Source organism: Symphalangus syndactylus, chromosome 1, assembly GCF_028878055.3.
Source record: "Symphalangus syndactylus isolate Jambi chromosome 1, NHGRI_mSymSyn1-v2.1_pri, whole genome shotgun sequence".
In the NCBI taxonomy this organism is placed as follows: Eukaryota; Metazoa; Chordata; class Mammalia; order Primates; family Hylobatidae; genus Symphalangus; species Symphalangus syndactylus.
Window position 1 is genome coordinate 113,329,448 of NC_072423.2, and position 19,264 is coordinate 113,348,711.

At 39.4% G+C, this 19,264-nt stretch overlaps 1 protein-coding gene across 6 annotated transcripts in view; it reads left to right on the forward strand.

The window, feature by feature from the left end:
• The window catches only part of SMARCC1 (SWI/SNF related, matrix associated, actin dependent regulator of chromatin subfamily c member 1), a 203,364-nt gene that overhangs the window by 127,709 nt on the left and 56,391 nt on the right, over positions 1-19,264 (forward strand). For all 6 annotated transcript variants that reach the window (XM_055279147.2, XM_063609526.1, XM_063609529.1 and 3 more), the window contains one exon: positions 70-231. In XM_055279147.2, coding sequence (XP_055135122.1) covers positions 70-231 — 162 coding nt within the window. The remainder of the gene's footprint in view (positions 1-69; positions 232-19,264) is intronic.

Genomic DNA, 19,264 nt, shown 5'->3' on the forward strand with positions numbered 1-19,264 from the left:
GGTGGTTTTACACTGAAGCAAATTTTTATGCAAAGTTAGATTGCTGTTCCATTTTTATTCTTGAACCAGAGGAGTTTTCTCGGGTCCGGGAGGAGGTACCACTGGAATTGGTTGAAGCTCATGTCAAGAAAGTACAAGAAGCAGCACGAGCCTCTGGGAAAGTGGATCCCACCTACGGTCTGGAGAGCAGCTGCATTGCAGGCACAGGGCCTGATGAGCCAGAGAAGCTTGGTGAGTCACTGCTGCTTTTGAAGGGACAGGGTTAATGTATGTTTGTATTCCTGTCAGTTTACTCAAATAATTGGGTTTACTTGCACTAAAAAGTGAGTACAATGATCAGTATAAACTTGTCTTTTAAGATTAGTACATGATTTTTTTTCTCTTGTCTGTTTCTTTTGGTAGCTAGAACTAAAAAATTGTCTTATAACTGTTAATGATATTACAGTTGTGAATTATCTGGTTGCTGTTTGTAGATCCAGGTTTTGAATAGACAGATATAAGAATACTGAAAGATGTATGGAACTGTGGTGAAAAAAAGAATATTGAAAGGACTTATGATTATGTTAATTTATATGTTGCTGAGTGGGTTTAAATTCATTGTTTGGGGGTTTTTTTTAGCTGAGGAAAAATTCCTGTAACATAAAATTCCTCATTTTAACTGCTTAAAAGTATATAATCTAGTAGCTTCTGCTATATTTACAATGCTGTGTGTCTATCACCACTATCTAACTCCAGAACATTTTCCTCATCCCAACACAAAGTCACATACTTATTGAGCGGTCACTCCCCATTCCTTTTGCTCTTCAGCTGTGGTACCCACTAACAATCTGCTTTCTGTCTCTATGGGTTTGCCTGTTCTGGACATTTAGTATAAACAGAATCATATAATATGTGGCCTTTTGTGTCTGCTTCTTTGACTTAGCATAATGTTTTCAAGGTTCATCCATGTTGTAGCATGCATCAGTATCTCATTCTTGTCAGTGCTGACTATTTCTTTGTGTGGATATACCCAATTATATTTGTGTGTCAGTTCATGGACATTTTTGTTGTTTCCTTTTTTTTTTTTTTTTTTAGACAGAGTCTCTCTCTGTCACCCAGGCTGGAGTCCAGTGGCATGATCTCAGCTCACTGCAAGCTCTACCTCCTGGGTTCACGCCATTCTCCTGCCTCAGCCTCCCGAGTAGCTGGGACTACAGGCGCCTGCCACCACACCCAGCTAATTTTTTGTATTTTTAGTAGAGACGGGGTTTCACCATGTTAGCCAGGATGGTCTCAATCTCCTGACCTCGTGATCTGCCCGCCTTGGCCTCCCAAAGTGCTGGGATTACAGGCGTGAGCCACTGCACCTGGCCTATTGTTTCCACTTTTACACTACTATGAAAAATGCTGCTATGAACACTTATATACAAGCTTTCTTGTGAACAGAGGATTTTCACTTCTTTTGGTTGGGTATATACCTAGGGGTAGAATTGCTGAGTTACATGGTAATTTTGTTTACCTTTTTGAGAAACTGCCAGCCTATTTTTCACAGTGGCTATACCATTTTATGTTCTTACCTGTAATGTATGACATTTCTAAGTTCTTCACATCCTTGTCAATATTTATTTTCCATTTTTACCTTTAGTAGCCAATCTAGTGGTTTGATGTTGGGGTTTATATTTGCATTGATGACTAATCATCTTGAATATCATGTGTTTGTTGGCCATTTTTATGTCTTCCTTGGGAAATACCTACTCAGATTCTTGCCCCCCCCCCCTTTTTTTTTTTCTTAGTAGACTTTATGTCTTAGAGCAGTTTTAGGTTCATAGCAAAATTTAGTAGACATTACAGAGTTCCTGTATACCTCCTGACTATGCCGCACATGCACAGTTTCCCCCACGATCAATACCAGAGTGGTGCATTTGTTATAGTTGATAAACCTACTTTAACTCATTATCATCAACCACAATCCAAAGTTTTAGTTTATTCAGTAATTGATTCTCACATGTTGAACCACCCTCCCTTTTTGTTTTTTGGTTTTATTTTGATAAATCCGACATGGCCTTTGTAAATAATCAATTTAACATGCTATCGGATTTGGTTTGCTAGTCTTTTGTTGAAGATTTTTGCATCTGTATTCATATATTGTTTGTAGTTTTCTTTTCCTATGATATCTTTGTCTAGTTTTGGTATTATGGTAATACCAGCCTCAAAGAATAAGTTAGGAATTGTTCCTTTTTTTTTTTTTTTTTTTTTTTTAGAGAAGTTTGAGGAGCATTGGAGTTAATTCTTCATTAAGTGTTTGGTAATATTCACTGGTAAAGCCATCACGTCCTGGGCTTTTCTTACTTTCTTGATTACTGATTTTGTCTCTCTCTCTCATTTTTTTTTTTTGTTTTTTTGAGACAGAGTCTCTGTCACCCAGGCTAGAGTGCAATGGTGTGGTCTCAGCTCACTGCAACCTCTGCCTCCTGGGTTCAAGCAATTCCTCCCCCTCAGCCCCTGGAGTAGCTGGGACTACAGGCGTGTGCCACGACACGTGGCTAATTTTTGTATTTTTAGTAGAGATGGGGTTTCACTGTGTTGGCCAGGTTGGTCTCGAACTCCTGACCTTGTGATCCACCTGCCTCAGTCTGCCGAAGTGTTGGGATTACAGGTGTGAGCCACCGCACCTAGCCCTCATTCTGTCTCTTAACTTGTTATAATTCTACCAAGATTTAAACATTTCTTAATGAGTCAGTTTTGGTAGTTTGTGTCTTATAGGAATTTATTCGTTTCATGTAGATTATCTAATTTGTTGGCACAAAATTTATAACAACAAAAAGGGGAAACAACTGGAATGTTCATCATCTGATATGTGATAAGCAAAATGTGGTATATCCATACAATGGAATATTACTTGGCTATAAAAAGGAATGAAGTGTTTACATTTGCCACATCATGGATGAATTTTGAAACATTTGGTAAATGAAAAGCCAGTGAAAATAGCCAATATATTATATGATTGCATTTATAAGAAATGTCCTGAAGAGGGAAATCTATAAAAACAAAGTGGATTAATGGTTGCTCTGCATAAGCGGAATGGAGGATTGGGGGTTGATAGCAAAAGGATACCTCTTTGAAGTAACAAAAATGTTTTAAATTTTACCGTGGGGATGGTTGCACATATCTGTTGATATACTAATTTCATTGACTTGTACTCCTTCAATGGGTTAATTTTATATTACATGAATTACATCTCAATAAATGGGTGAATTCTCTACTATGTGAATTATATCTCAGAGCTATTTTTTTAAGTTCACAGTGTTCTCTCATAACTGTTGATAGTAATGTCCTCATTTTCATTACTGATTATAGTAATTTCATCCACTTGCTTTTCTTGTTTTAAAGTCAGTCTAGATAAAGGCTTGTCAATTTTGTCTCTTCAAAGAACCAGCTTTTTTGTTTCATTGATTCTCTGTTTTTCTGTTCTATAATTTCTCTCCACTCTAATCTTCATTTTTTCCTTCTGCTTGCTTTGGGTTAAATTTGCTTTTTTTTCCTAGTTGTTTTAAGGTAGAGTATGTTATTTGAAATCTTATTTAGTAATGTGGGTGTTTACAGCTGTATAAATTTACCTCAGCACTGGTTTTGGGACATTCTATAAGTTTTGCTATATGTATTTATGTTTCCATTCTTCTCAAAAGTACTTTGTAATTTCTTTTTTTTTTTGAGACAGAGTTTCGCTGTTGTTGACCAGGCTGAAGTGCAATGGTGTGATCTTGGCTCACTGCAACCTCTGCCTCCCAGGTTCAAGCCATTCTCTTGCCTCAGCCTCTCGAATACCTGGGATTACAGGCACCCGCCACCACTCCTGGCTTATTTTTGTTGGTGTGTGTGTGTTTTTAAGTAGAGATGGGGTTTCACTATGTTGGCCAGGCTCATCTCGAACTCCTGACCTCAGATGATCCTCCCGCCTTGGCCTCCCAAAGTGCTGGGATTACAGGCGTGAGCTACTGAGCCCAGCCTCTGTACTTTGTAATTTCTGTTGTGATTTCTTCTTAGACCCATTGGCTATTTTAAGAGGATGTTATTGTGAATTTTCATAAATTCGTGAACTTTAAAGATTTTCTTCTTTTACTGATTTTTAGTTACATTTCGTTGTGATCAGAGAAGGTAATTTGTGTGATTTCCGTATTTTTAAATTAAGACTTGTTTTGTTGCCTAACATGTCTATTCCAGACAGCATTCTTTGTACATTTGAGAAAAATATATTTTCTGCTCTTATTGGATAGGGTTGTTCAAGTTGTCTACTTCCTTGTTTATCTTTTGCATAGTTCTCTCCTTTATTGAAAGTGGGGTATTGAAATCTCCAACTATTATTGTTGAATTATTTCTTCCTTCTGTTCTGTTTTTGCTTTATGTATTTAGAGACTCTGTTGTTGCTTATGTTTATAATTGTTACATCTTTTTGATGTATTGAACCTTTTATCTTTTATAGAATGTCCTTTTTGTCTTATATAACGTTTTGTGTCTTAAAGTCTATCTTATCTGATATTAGCATGCCATTTCACATGTTTTTAGATTTCTGTTTACTTTTTGTTGTTGTTGTTGTTGTTGTTGAGATGGAGTCTCACTCTGTTGCCCAGGCTAGAGTTTAGTGGCATGCTCTTGGCTTACTGCAACCTCAGCCTCCACCTCCTGGGCTCAAGTGATCCTCCTGCCTTAGCCTCTCGAGTAGTTGGGACTACAGGTGCATACTGCCATGCCCTGCTAATTTGTGTGTTTTTAGTAGAGACGGGGTTTCACCATATTTCCTAGGCTGGTCTCGAACTCCTTGGCTCAAGTGATCCACCCATGTCTGCCTCCCAAAGTGCTGGGATTACAGGCATGAGCCACCGTGCCAGGCCTGGTTTCTCTTTACATCGAATCACTTTTCCATCTTGTTACTTTCAGTCTCTTTGTTTCTTGGTATGAAAAGTGGCTCTCTTATAGACTGCATTGTAGTCATTGGATTTGAGAAGTTGAGACTTAGGTTCTACCTTTGTTTCTACCCTTCATAGCCATAGGGCTTTAAAAAGCAATTTACCTTTGCTAGTTGGCTCTGAATTATCTCATCTGTAGAAGAACAGATATTATTAAATACTTTCTGTAATGTATTGTTTACTAGTGCTGTTTTATGATGTTAGAAAGGAGACATTTTTGCTATTAAGGACTTAATTACCTGTTTCTCTTTAATCAGTCTTAAAGAGGAGTGAAATTAATAAAGTAGCTTTATACGTAGTACGGGCTTCTCAAATGGAAGTGCTTTTACATAAGAGGCTTTTTTTTTTTTTTTTTTTTTTTTTTTTTTGAAATGGAGCCTTCCTCTGTCACCCAGGCTAGAGTGCAATGGCGCGATCTTGGGTCACTGCAACCTCCGCCTCCCAGGTTCAAGCAATTTCTCCTGCCTCAGCCTCCCGAGTAGCTGGGACTACAGGTGCATGCCACCATGCCCAGCTAATTTTTGCATTTTTAGTAGAGATGGGAATTTAGCATATTGGCCAGGCTGGTCTCGAACTCCTGACCTGGTGATCCACCCGTCTCGGCCTCCCAAAGTGCTGGGATTACAGGCGTGAGCCAACCTAAAAATATTATTGTCTCTGTAATTATTAGTAGTATATTCCCAGCATTTTTTACCTTGTTCATTAATATTTTTCTTTTCTATCATTATGAAACTATGTATGTCTGGTGATTAAAGAACTATAGGTGTCATTCTGCCTAATTATTTCCATCTTTATCTCACTGGTATGAAATTTATATACACTGTGCTTTAGATACAGTGATTTTCATTTGTCTTTTTAATTATTATTTTTTTTGGAGACAGAGTCTCGCTCTGTCACCCAGGCTGGAGTATGGTGGTGTGATCTCAACTCACTGCATGCAGCCTCCACCTCCCAGGCTCAAGCAATTCTCCTGTCTCAGCCTCCCAAGTAGCTGGGATTACTTGTGTGTGTCACCACACCCGGCTGATTTTTGTATTTTGGGTAGAGACGGGGTTTCACCATATTGGCCAGGCTGGTCTCCAACTCCTGACCTCAAGTGATCTGCCCGCCTCAGCCTCCCAAAGTGCTGGGATTACAGGCATGGGCCACCGTGCCTGGCCTATTATTATTGTTTTTTGAGACAGTGTCTTGCTTTGTCACCCAGGCTGGAGTACGGTGGCGTGATCACAGCTCATTGCAACCTCTGCCTCCCAGGCTCAAGTGATTCTCCCACCTCAGCCTCCCAAGTAAATGGAACTACAGGCACATGACACCATTGCTGGCTATTGTCTTTTTATTTTACCCTTAGAATAAAGATAATAGGAAGTAAAAATTAAAATTACTAACTAGTGCTCTACAGAACATACCATATGAACACCTAGTGCTCCCTTCTTGGCAGTTCAAGTGGATATCAGTGAGATCCTTTCAAGCCTAAAATCTTACCATTTTTAATGAGTTTGCATAGGGTCTACCCCTGTTGTTCTCTCTACTTTGTTTGAATTAAGTGCCAGTCTAGCCATCTCATTTTGCTTATATGGAAACATTTTCAGATTAATGAAGCCTCTCATCCCTGCTGCTGGGGTTTGGATATGGTTTCTTTGTCCTCACCAAAACTTATATTGAACTTTGATCCCCAGTGTGATGGTGTTTGGGTTCTGGAGGTGTTTGGGTTGTGGAGGCCAATCCTTCATAAATGGCTTGGTGCTCTTCTTGTAGTAGTGAATGAGTTTCCACTCTCATTCTTGGGGAATTGGATTAGTTCTCCCAATAATGGATTCATTCCCCTCAGAGTGGGTTGTTATAATTTCAGGACCCTCCTCAGGTTTCTCTTCTTTACACCTGTCTACTTCTCCTTTGACCTCCTCTGCCATGTTGTGACACAGAACAAAATCCTTTGCTAGGAATCGGGGCCATGCCCTTGAACTTCTAAGTCTGTGAAACTGTGAGCTAAATAAACCCTTTTTCTTTATAAGTTACCTAGTTTCAGATAGGCTTCTGTAGCAGCACAAAATGGACTAAGATACCAGTCCTCTGCGCAAATTATTGTTCTAACTCTTCTTAACGTTGGTTACACCTAGAGTACCAATTGTTTGATTTAAAAGCAATTTGAGAGTATCTATAATTCTTAGTTTGAAAATTAACTTATTTTCTTTTTCTTATATGGAGATTGAAATTAGCAGGCGAAGTCACGTCTCTGTTCTTCTATGTTGATTCTGCACCACCAGACAGTACTCAGCATAGGCTGGAAAAACCTGGGGCTAACGAAGCCTGGGTCTTACTTTCCTAAATGTTTTTGGTATTGGTTCATTTGTAGGGTCTTTTGGTTCTCGATGGTTACGGAGTTGAAAAAGCATTGGCAATCTTCTTATTTGATTCAGTGAGATTTGTGTACTTTGCCAAGGGAGGGATGTATTTTTACATGTATATTTTGAAAACACATTTTGGTAGATGATACCATAGAGCATTAGTGGCTATGAAATAGGTTGCAAATTTAGCCATTTCTAGTTTAGTGGGTTTTGAAACAAGACTGAAGTATCTAGCAACCTTGGTTTCTTTGGGGCTGGATTCGCCTGATTCATTAGTGAATTTATGGTTTGTGGAGCATGCAGAGCTTAGACTGCTACAGGAGGCACATGAGACTATAAGGGCTGACCCTTGAGTGGCATTAACAGTAAAATTCATTCACGGTATCTGGAAGTAGCCTCCCAGTTAACCTCTTTCAAGTGTGTTCCATACTCACTATAATTGCAGCAACAGAATTTGGGTCCTCTTATAATAAAGGTAAGGAAAACAGACCATAATATAAATATTTCAAATGAGTTGAGAATAGGTCTCTGTAACTTATGGACTATTATAGATAATATGATTTATATTGGATTCTGACAAGTGGAATAAATTGAGAAACAGCAAATGTTTCTCCCTTGGGAATTGGCTCAACAAAATTGTAGTAGGAAGTCAACAGTGTATCTCTTACGTTTCATGTCACAAATGCTGCCTTATTGCGTAGCACACTGATTTGAAACCGAGTGATATAGGATTTTACTTAGCAAGATAATAGTGTGCTTGGGTGGTGGGGTCATGGTACTATTTATTGTTATAATTTACTATGTTACAAATGTGTACACATAGGTATTAACTATGGTGAAATCATACTATAGGGAAAATAAGCTTCTTTAAGAAATATAGTACTTGTTTTGGGTTCTTGTCATTAACCTATCTAACATTTCATTGTGAATTTGGATTAGAGAAGAAATATATGATGTATATGGTGAAATGAAAGTAAAGCTGGATGAACACTCAAACACCTCTTACATTCATATTTTAAGTGATTTTCCATAGGAATTATTTAGGAAATGAGTGTTTTCTTATGAGAAGGGTCTTCTTCAGTCCATCTTTTTAACTATGGTCACTCACCAAGAACTATTAATTTCTTTACCTTTATATATGTTTTGTTTTTCATTGACTAGACCATTCTAGGCATACAAAAAATACTTCTGAGTACCCATATTTAGTCCACATTGTATGGGGATTTTTGATTGGCCATTTGAGTTTCTTTTCAGGAGAATCCTTTGGAGGAAGTAATTTTTTTTTTTTTTTTTTTGCAAAAGCAAGGAAACTGAAGCATGGAGAGGTTACATAGGTGTGTATCTGAACCAGAAATTTAACCTAAATCTCTCTAATCCCAAAGCTCTACTTCTCTTCATTGTAGCAGGCTGCCAGAAGTAAAATTTGTAGGTGTGTCTGTGTGGTTTTCATTCATTGAACAAGCATCTTTAAAGTCTTAATAGCTCTAAAATACTGTCCTGTCTTAGATACTATGGGAAATATAATACTGAAGAGCCCAGGCCCTCTTGAGAACTTCACACCTGTCTCCTGAAATAGGCAAATGCATGAGGCAGAGCAGCTGTGGTTGACTTCCTCTATATGCTACTGAATGCCAACAAAACCCACAGAAGGCTGGGTGCTGTGGCTCATGCTCGTAATCCCAACACTTTGGCAGGCAGGAGAATTGCTTTAGGCCAGGATTTCGAGACCAGCCTGGTCAACATAGCAAGACCCCATCTCCACAAAAAGTAAAAATAAAAAAATTAGGTGAGCATGGTGGTGCAAACCTATAGTCCTAGCTACTCAGGAAGACAAGGTGAGAGGATCACCCGAGCCCAAGCTACAGAGAGCTGTGATCCACACCACTGCATTCCAGCCTAGGTGACTAAGCGAGACCCTGTCTCAAATAAAAACCAAAAACCTTACACCAAAATTCAGTGTCATTCAGTGCATGAGCCTGTGCCAGAGAAGCTTTCTTGGACATAATCACAAAAAATCAAACTCAGTGTATCATATTGTCACATCATTTCTTTGTGTTCTAGATGCTAGGATACTGGGAAACAAAGTAAACCAAAATTTCTCCCCTTTATATTTTATATTTATAGAGTGTAAGATGGACAGCAATCTAATCAAATAAGTAAAACTTAACATGTATAGATGTAATTATATATGAAGAGTATGTTGGCTGGTGTGCTATGGTGAAAAGCAAAGCAGGGTTGCAAGGATATGAGTAAAGTGTGGGAATTACAATTTTAAATGATCAGGGAAAGTCTCATTGAGAAAGTGACTTTTGAGCAAAGATGTAAATAAGGTGAGCAAGAGTGCTATGTAGACATCCAGTGTAAGAGTGTTCCCAGTATTGGGAGAAGCCAGTGTAAAGCCCCCTGGGCAGGAGCTACCTGGCATATTTGAAGAACAGCAAGGAGGCTCATGTAAAGTTATAATAGCTCGATTGGTGGGGGACGGGAGGTCATATGAGATGTTAAGGTAATTTGTGGGCTATTGTAAAATGTTAATGTTTACTTTTGCAAAGTGGAGCAAGTGGAGTAGTTTGACCAAAAGAGTGTCAGAGTCTGACATATGTATTTGAGACAGGGTTTCACTCTGTTGCCTAGACTGGAGTGCAGTGGCACAATCTTGGCTCACTGCAACCTCTGCATCCTGGGCTCAGGTGATTCTCCCACCTCAGCCTCCCCAATAGCTGGGACCACAGGGGTACCTCATCACACCTTGATTTTTTTGTGTTTTTTTATAGAGGCAGGGTTTCGCCATGTTGCTTAGGCTGGTCTCAAACTCCTGGACTCCAGCAGTCTGCCTGCCTCAGCCTCCCAAAGTGCTGGGATTACAGACGTGAGCCACCACTCCTGGCCTGAGTCTGACCTATATTTTTTCAAGTCTTACTCTAACTGTTCAATTGAGAATATACCCCCATGTAGAAATTGTTAAATTGATTTATTATTCAGATAACATATTTGACTTTCAAAGAAAATTTTCTTCATTGCACCACTAAGGCTTTTATTAAAAAGCTCTGTAAAGATTTTATTAAATTTTTCTTTATTTATTTTATTTTATTTTTAAAGAGACAGGATCTTGCTGTGTCTCCCTGGTTGGATACAGTGGCATGATCATGACTCACTACAGCCTTGACCTCCTGGGCTCAAGTGATCCTCCCACTTCTGCCTCCGAGTAGCTGGGACTACAGGTGTGCACCACCATCCCTGGCTAATTCTTTTAGTTACTGTAGAGACAGAGTCTCGCTATGTTGCTTAGATTAGTCTCAAACTTCTGAGCTCAAGCCATCATCCCACCTTGGCCTCTCAAAGTGCTGGGATTACAGGCATGAGCCACTGCACTGAACCCAAGGCCACATTTTATGCTTGTGTTCTGCTAGGATTACAGGTAGATATTTTTTTACATGACTTAGAAACTAAACAAAATTGCGTATCTTGTAGTTTGTTTACTTATAGCAAACATTGATAGGATAGCACAGTGAAATCTTGTATACCTACTAGTTAGGTTCAACTTTTCAATATTTATTTAGCTATCTAAATAAATTTTTTTTCTTGAATTATTATCATTATTATTATTTTGAAGTGGAGTCTTGCTCTGTCGCCCAGGCTAGAGTGCAGTGGCGCGATCTCTGCTCACTGCAAGCTCCACCTCCGGGGTTCTTGCCATTCTCCTGCCTCAGCCTCCCAAGTAGCTGGAACTACAGGCGCCCGCCACCATGCCTGGCTAAGTTTTTGTATTTTTAGTAGAGACAGGGTTTCACCATGTTAGCCAGGATGATCTCGATCTCCTGACCTCATGATCCGCCCGCCTCGGCCTCCCTAAGTGCTGGGATTACAGGCGTGAGCCACCACGCCCGGCCTGAATTATTTCAAAGTAGGTTGAAGACATGATGATTCTTTGTAGCCAAAATAGTCCACCATGTATTTCCTAAGGATAAGGACATTTTCCTACATCAGTTATTTAATACAATGAATTTTAGTCCCTTTTTGGGACACCAACCCTTTCCCTCAAGAGAGTTGGAATGTACTTGTACGTTCAACGGCTAGTCAAGGGTTTGTCAAAAATCTTTTATTGTTAACCTCATTTATATTTCCTGATCTCAAGTATTAGTTTTATTTCTTTTGCTACTGAGTGGATTTACTGTCTGCATCTCAATTCTGGTTTGGACAGGTTTTGAGGGATTAAGTTAATTGAAGTGTTTTCCTTACAAGTTGATGACTTTTGGTGATATTTAATCATAAATAGAATAATCAAGAGTTTTTAAAAATATATCAATGAGTAGATTGTCTACTGAGCTCCTTAACAACCTATGGAATACAGGTTTCCCATGAGTACATCTTGAGCCAGTTGTCACAGCTCTGTGTTAAAGAACCCAAGTAATCATTCCTAGTTTTTAAGAAGGTTAAGGACTAACTAGTCTCTAGACCATTATGAGATTAAGATAATCCTGAAATAAATAATACTGAAGAAGTAACTTTCTAAGAACATACAGCCCAGAAATGACTGTTAGAATTCTCGCCTCAGATACTATTCATAGCTTATAAGTAGCCTCGCTCTTCTCACCATGAGGATTTCCATAACATTATTTTTAAAGTCAGGCACTTCTAAAACACCATGTGTGAAAACACCCTAGCCAATGCATGTAAGAAAAATGTGGAACCATATTTGATCATCAGACTTACATCATGTGGAATGGGCTTCTCTCTTTCTCTTTGTTATATTTAAAAGGCTCTTTCAAGTACAGTAAAAACATTGAAATATAGACTCAAATTTCTGAATAGCTCATAATTGGACATTTAATTTCTAAGGACTGACTAGGGTTTACGTGACTTTCCTAATGGCTCATATTTATTAGGTAGTAGGATGTACATTTTCAGGAAGAAATTGGCTTTTGTTACAAAATATAACTGTCTGACTTTGGGGGATTGTTTAATCAAATCAGGCATTTTGGATATTTTATGTATACCCCTTGCTGTGGGCAAGTCATGTCGTACGACATACAGTTAATACCCTCTACTAATTGAAGCTATTTTTTTGTGCTACACATACATGAAAAAAATAATTTTAGCATTTGGGGGGTTGGCGATAGAATGAAGTATAGTATTATTTGTTCATGGAAGACTCTACATAGGAAGGGCTATAAGAATTACTACACAGGAGCCAGGTGTGGTGGCTCACAATGGTAATCCCACCACTTTGGAAAGCTGAGGTGGGAGAATCATTTGGGCTAAGGAGTTTGAGACTAGTCTGGGCAACATATTATAGTGAGACCTCGTCTCTACAAAAAAGAAAAAAAACCTAGCCAGATATGGTGATGCGCACTTGTTGTCCCAGCTACTTGGGAGGCAGAGATGGAAGAATCGCTTAAGCCCAGAAGTTTGAGGCTGCAGTGAGGTCTGATTGTGCCACTGTACTCCAGCCTGGGTGACAGAACAAGACTCTGTCTCTTAAAAAATAAAAAAATGAATTCTTACAAGGGGACATGTAATTTTTGATGGAGGAATGCTTCACAAAAAAAGTAGTATTTGAGCTGAACATAGAAAAAGAGGTTTATAAGGCCAGGTGCGGTGGCTCGTGCCTATAATTCCATCACTTTGGGAGGCTGAGGCACACAGATCACCTCAAGTCGGGTTCGAGACCAGCCTGCGCAACATGGTGAAACCCTGTCTCTACTAAAAATACAAAAATTAGCTGGGTGTGGTGGTGCATCCCTGTAATCTCAGCTGCTTGGGATGCTGAGGCATAAGAATCACTTGAACCCAGGAGGCAAAGGCTGCATTGAGCTGAGGTCATGCCACTGCATTCCAGCCTGGGCAACAGAGTGAGACTCTGTCTCAAAAAAAAAGTAAAAGAGGTTTAGAATGTCAGTGAGCAGATTCAAGAAAGTATTTGATTATGTAAAAACAATGTGATTAAAGTCACAGAAACAGAAATGGAAAGTTATTCAGAGAATGGGAAATAAACTAGATTGGCCACAATACAAAGTTCAAATAAAGACATGGAAAGAATAGCCTACAAAGGTAGGTTGTAAATAGATTATAGAGATTGTGATACCAAAGATTGTGAGCTTAGGCTGTGTATTGCTGGCTTTATGGAACCCTTGCAGTTAAATATAGGGAATGACATGATCAGTCTCACATAAGTATTGACTGGGTTCCTGCCATGTGCTTCATTCTGTTCTTGACAAGACAGAAATCTATGAGACTGTAAGTTCTCCCAAGTTTTTGGTCTCAGGACTCCCTCATACTCTTAAAAGATCCAGGAGAACTCCAAATGCTTCAGTTTATGTGGATTATGTCTGTTGATGTTTGCTATACAGATGGTTCTTGGCTTTCATTGGGATTACATTCTGATAAACTCATTATAAGTTGAAAATATGTCGAAAATACATTTAATACACCTAACCTACCAAACGTAACTTAGCCTAGTCTACCTTCAACATGCTCAGAACATCTACATTAGCCTACAGTTGGTCAAAATCATGTAGCACAAAGCTTGCTAGCGTTTTGAATATCTCATATAATTTATTGAATATTACATCAAAAATGAAAAGCAGAATGATTTTATGGATATTCAGATTATGGTTTCAACAGAATGCATATCGCTTTTGCACCATTGTAAAGCTGAAATACCATGAGTCAAATCACTATAAGTCAGGTACCATCTGTAATATAAATCAAGACTGAGGAACTTTTGAAAGAATTCACGAGTGCATTCTTTTCGCTATCATTTCATTGTGCATCATGCAGCCTCTAAAGTGTCAGACTCTAAATCTGTGTGAGAATGAGAATGAAAAGGCAAATAACATCTTAGTGTTACTATGAAAATAGTTTTGACTTTAAGTAGAGGCTCATGCAGAAAAAACACAATTAGTTTTGCTTGTGTCCATTAGGGAAATCTTCACAAAGAATGTGACGTTTTATACAGGGACAAATAAGGAAAAAATGAAGGTAGGTGGCATATTCTGGAATGAATGCCAAGAGGTCTGTGGGGAGCAGGTACTCTGGTCAAGTGCATGTAGCTCTGGAGATGGCTATGGGACTGATTTTGAAGGGTTGTTACCTTGCAGACATTGGGAAGTCATCAGAAAATAGAAGTAGCATGATTCAGTCTGTTTTTGAAAATAGCTGCTGGCAGTTTACAAATGAAGTGCAGAAAATGGAGGGTGGTTCCTGCCAAATAGTCGTAATTCATGATTATTACACACTTATATTAAAGGCAGCTATGTGGCAAACATTTAAATCTCTTCTCCAATATGCCTTTCTCAGTTCTTTCAACCTGTTAGGAAATAGTTACTAGACCTTTCTTCATACGGTTTTTGCTAACCATGTTGTTACCAGAATGTCTTTGGCACGTGACCCACTAGTTTAAGTTATATGCCTTCTTGTTTAAGTCGTTTAGTCCTCTTTTAACGCTGCAGACATGCGTCAGATTACACATTTTTGGGGAAGGATTTTTAACCTGTTGGTTTATCAACAATAACAAAATGACATGAGATACATGGAGAGGCTACAGCCTCCTAAGGGTTTATGATTCAGACCAGAATTTAGACCAAAGAGAGACTTTTTCTTTTTTCAAGAGATATAGGAGATTTAAACAAATATTTTGTGGAATAGAAATTGCTTTACATACTGTTCCACATAGCGTCTTGAGAAATGCACAACAAACTATTAAATTATTTATTTTATTTTTTTTAGAGACAGAGTCTTGTTCTGTTGCCCAGGCTGTTCTTGAACTCCTGGGCTCAAGCGATCCTCACACCTTGGCCTCCCAAAGTGGTGGGGTTACAGGTATGAGCCACCACACCTGGCCCTGCCATTAAATCCTTAACAGACATCACCTTAAAAGTCCGAGCAGGTCCGAGCAACATAGCGAGACCCCATCTTAAAAAACAAAAACAAATGCCTGAGCATTGTCTCTGGATTTTTCCACTTATAGAGAGTCTGTCTCTATCTGTATTATTATCATATAAATAGATATTAATATTATGTAACATCATCTTGGAATCATAGCTAATTAAAGAATTGATTTCAAATTTGGCTTGCCTTACCAATACAGAAAGTGGGTGTGTCATCCTTTTGGAATGTGGACCTACAGATGGTGTGTAGTCATTTCAAAAGCAGATATCTTTGCGAGACAAAAAATCATATTGCGTTTCTCCCACATTATACGTATTCAGTCTCTGAGCCAACTCAGTCAAGGTGACCTAATTCATATTTATTTACAAGTAATTTGTGCTTAATCTGTCATGGGATTAGAAAGAAATTTTAAAAGTAACATGAAGTTTGGGGGTTTTGTTTGTTTTTAATAAACAAGGTCTTACTCTGTCACCCAGTGTGGAGGGCAGTGGCACGATGATACCCCGCTGTACCCTCAAACTCTTAGGCCCAAGCCATCCTCCTGCCTTCTCAGCCTCCCAGGTAGCCTGTAATTTTTATTTCAGTTTTATTTAACTTCAGTGTTACTCATTTTAAGAAGGTTGAACCTTTATCTTCATCTAATGTCTGCTCATACTCAATGTGGGGTTGCATATTTGAGGGCTGGGTTTTTTTTTTTTTTGAGACAGGGTCTCGCTCTGTCACCCAGGCTAAAGTGCAGGGGCATGAACATAGCTCAGTGCGGGCTTGACCTAGGATCAAGAGACCTTCTGGGATCAAGCAACCTTCTTTCACAGCCTCCTTTGTACCTGGGACCATAGGCATGCGCCACTACGTCCAGCTAATTTTTTGTAGAGACAGTGTCTCAGTTTGTTACACAGGCTGTTCTCAAACTCCTAGGCTCTAGTGAACCACCACGCCTAGCCTGAGATATTTTCATTGATAGAGTTGATAGAAATTATTGACTAATTGCTATTGGAAGGTGAGAGAGCAAAGAAAGTCAAGATTGGGTTGACTCCCCCACCTTGCCATTTCATGGAATACCAAGAGGATGATACAGTTAATAAAGATACTGAGAAATACAGAAATTAATCTTTTCATCCTCATTTCCTATTTGCATAAAACCAACCTTTTAAAATTTTTAGTTTTTAAAAAAGTTATTCTTGGCTGGGCATGGTGGCTCATGCTGATAATCCCAGCATTTTTGAAGGCCGAGGCGAGCAGATCACTTGAGCTCAGGAGTTTGAGACCAGCCTGGCCAACCTGGTGAAACCCTGTCTCTACTAAAAATACAAAAATGAACCAGGCCTGGTGGCTGACACCTGTAATCCTGGCTACTCAGGAGGCTGAGGCACGAGAATCGCTTGAACCTGGGAGACAGGTTGCAGTGAGCTGGGAGCATGTTACTGCACTCTCACCTGGGTGATAGAGCGAGACTCCAGCTCAAAAAATAAAAATAAAAAAAAGTTTTTCTTTTGAGACAGTGTCCTGTCACCTAGGCGGGAGTGCAGAGGTACAATCATAGCTTATTGCAGTCTCAAAAACCTAGGACCAAGTGATCCTCCGGCTTCAGCCTCCCAAGTACCTGGGACTACAGGTGTATGCCACTGTGCTCAGCTAATTTTGTTTTTTATTTTAATTTTTTTCTGTGTAGAGGTGGGCTTTTACTATATTGACCAGGCTGGTCTCGAACTCTTGGCCTTAAGCTGTCTTCCTACCCCTGCCTCCGAAAGTACTGGGCATTATAGGCATGAGCCACTGCGCCCAGCCTTAATTTTTATTTGTTTAGAGACAAGGTCTCCCTCTGTCACCCAGGCTGGAGTGCAGTGGTGATCACTTCTCACTTTAGCCTTGCGCTTCTAGGCTCAAGCAGTCCCTTTTCCTTGGCCTCCCAAGTAGCCAGGACCACCATATCACCATGCCCAGCTAATTTTTAATTTTTTTGTAGATATGTAATCTCGCTTTGTTTCTCAGGCTGGTCTTGAATTGCTGGCCGCAGTCCTCCCACACCAGCCTTCCAAAGTGCTGAGATTATAGGCGTGAGCCTCCCATGCCTTGCATTTTGGGGTTTTTTATAATCCCATCTGCATTTAGTTGTTTAGTTTTTTGTTTAGCTCTCTTCATTATTATATTACAGTGTGTCTTAATGCAGGCTATGTATTTCATTTGAACCAAGTATTAGAACATTACCAATAATTTGAATCATTCTGTTCCTTCCATATCTTCCCTCACTTTCCCTTTCCCAGCACTAAGCATCTTGAATTTTGAATCATTCTAAATACTGTGAAAATAACTTTTATCACAGACATAAATGTACTTAAGCACTGTCTGACATGTAATTTTGTTTTTAAAGTTTATAAAACATGGTATATTCAGACTATTTTTTTCTTGGACCTCTAAATGACCATGTCAGACTTCCGAGACTTGCTTTTTTTTTTCTTTTTTGTTCACTCCATATTATGTTTTTAAGATTTATTCATGTGGTTACATTATGCATGTAGCCATTTATTTTCACTGCTGTAAAACCCTCTTATGTGATTCTAATCCAGTTTAATTATCCATTCTATTATTGAATGAGCAGTTTGGGTTGTATCCAGTGGTTTCTATGTTACACATGCATTTACTGTCTTGTATATGCCTCACAGTGCACATACACAGGATTTCCCTTAGATGCAGTGCTACTCAAAGTGTGGTTGGTCCACCAGCCGACACGCCAAGATAAGGAGCTTTCATCACTAAGCTTGCTGTCTATATCATTTGTCACTTTTTCATCAGATGAATTTGTCAGTGAAGGAAGAGTAGTGAACATTCTTGAATATTGACCTTTGAACACTTTTTTTTTTTTTTTTTTTGAGACGGAGTCTCGCTTTGTCGCCCAGGCCTGGAGTGCAGTGGCGCGTTCTCGGCTCACTGCAAGCTCCGCCTCCCGGGTTCACGCCATTCTCCTGCCTCAGCCTCTCCGAGTAGCTGGGACTACTCAACTCCTTATTTTGTTGTGGACGGGTTCTGAGTAACAACATTTTAGGAAATTCCAATTTTTTGTTTGTTTGCTTGCTTTCAGACAGGGTCTCGCTCTGCCACCCAAACTGAAGTACAGTGGTGTGATCACAGCTCTCTGCAGCCTCAACTTCCCAGGCTCAGCAATCCTCCTGAGTAGCTGGGACTACAGGCATGCACCATCATGCATGGCTAATTGTTTGTTTGTTTGTTTGTTTGTTTGTTTGTTTTTTGATAGAGACAGAGTCTGACAATGTTGCCTAGAGTGGTCTCAAACTCCTGGACCCAGGTGATCCTCCTGCCTCTGCCTCCCAAATTGCAGGGTTTATAGGCATGAGCCACCACACGTGGCCTGGAAATTTCAGTTTTTTTCCCAAAGCCTATATACTATTTTACATTTCAGGCAGTAACACTTGATCCAGTCCTTCCTGGTATTAGACTGTCTGCTGATCTAGCAGGCGTAAAATGACATTTCATTGTGGTCTTCTATTAGGTATCTTTTTTTTTTTTTTTTTTTTTTTTTTGGTGGCGGGGGACAGAGTCTCATCCTGTTGCCCAGGCTGGCGTACAGTGGCGTGATCTCGGCTCATTGCAACCTCTACCACCGGGTTCAAGCCATTCTCCTGCCTCAACCTCCTGAGTAACTGGGATTACCAGCATGCGCCACTACATCCAGCTAATTTTTGTACTTTTAGTAGAGACGGGGTTTCACCGTGTTGGCCAGGGTGGCCTCGAACTCCTGACCTCAAGTGATCCGCCTGCCTTGGCCTCCCAAAGTGTTGGGATTACAGGTCTGAGCCACTGCACCGGGCAAAACCTAGTATCTTTTCTTATATTTATTGGTCATATGTACTTCCGTAAAGCAACTCTTCCTGACCTGCTTACTTTTGTATAGTATTTGCCTTTTCCTTTATAGATCTTATGTACTAATCTTTTGCAAGTTACTACACTACATGTTTTCTTCCATTTTGCTACTTCTTTCTTCTTTTTTTTGGAGTCTTTTAATGAAGAGAAGAAGTCCTTAATTTTAATAGTTACACGTTTCAGGGATGTATGCGATAGCTCACATCT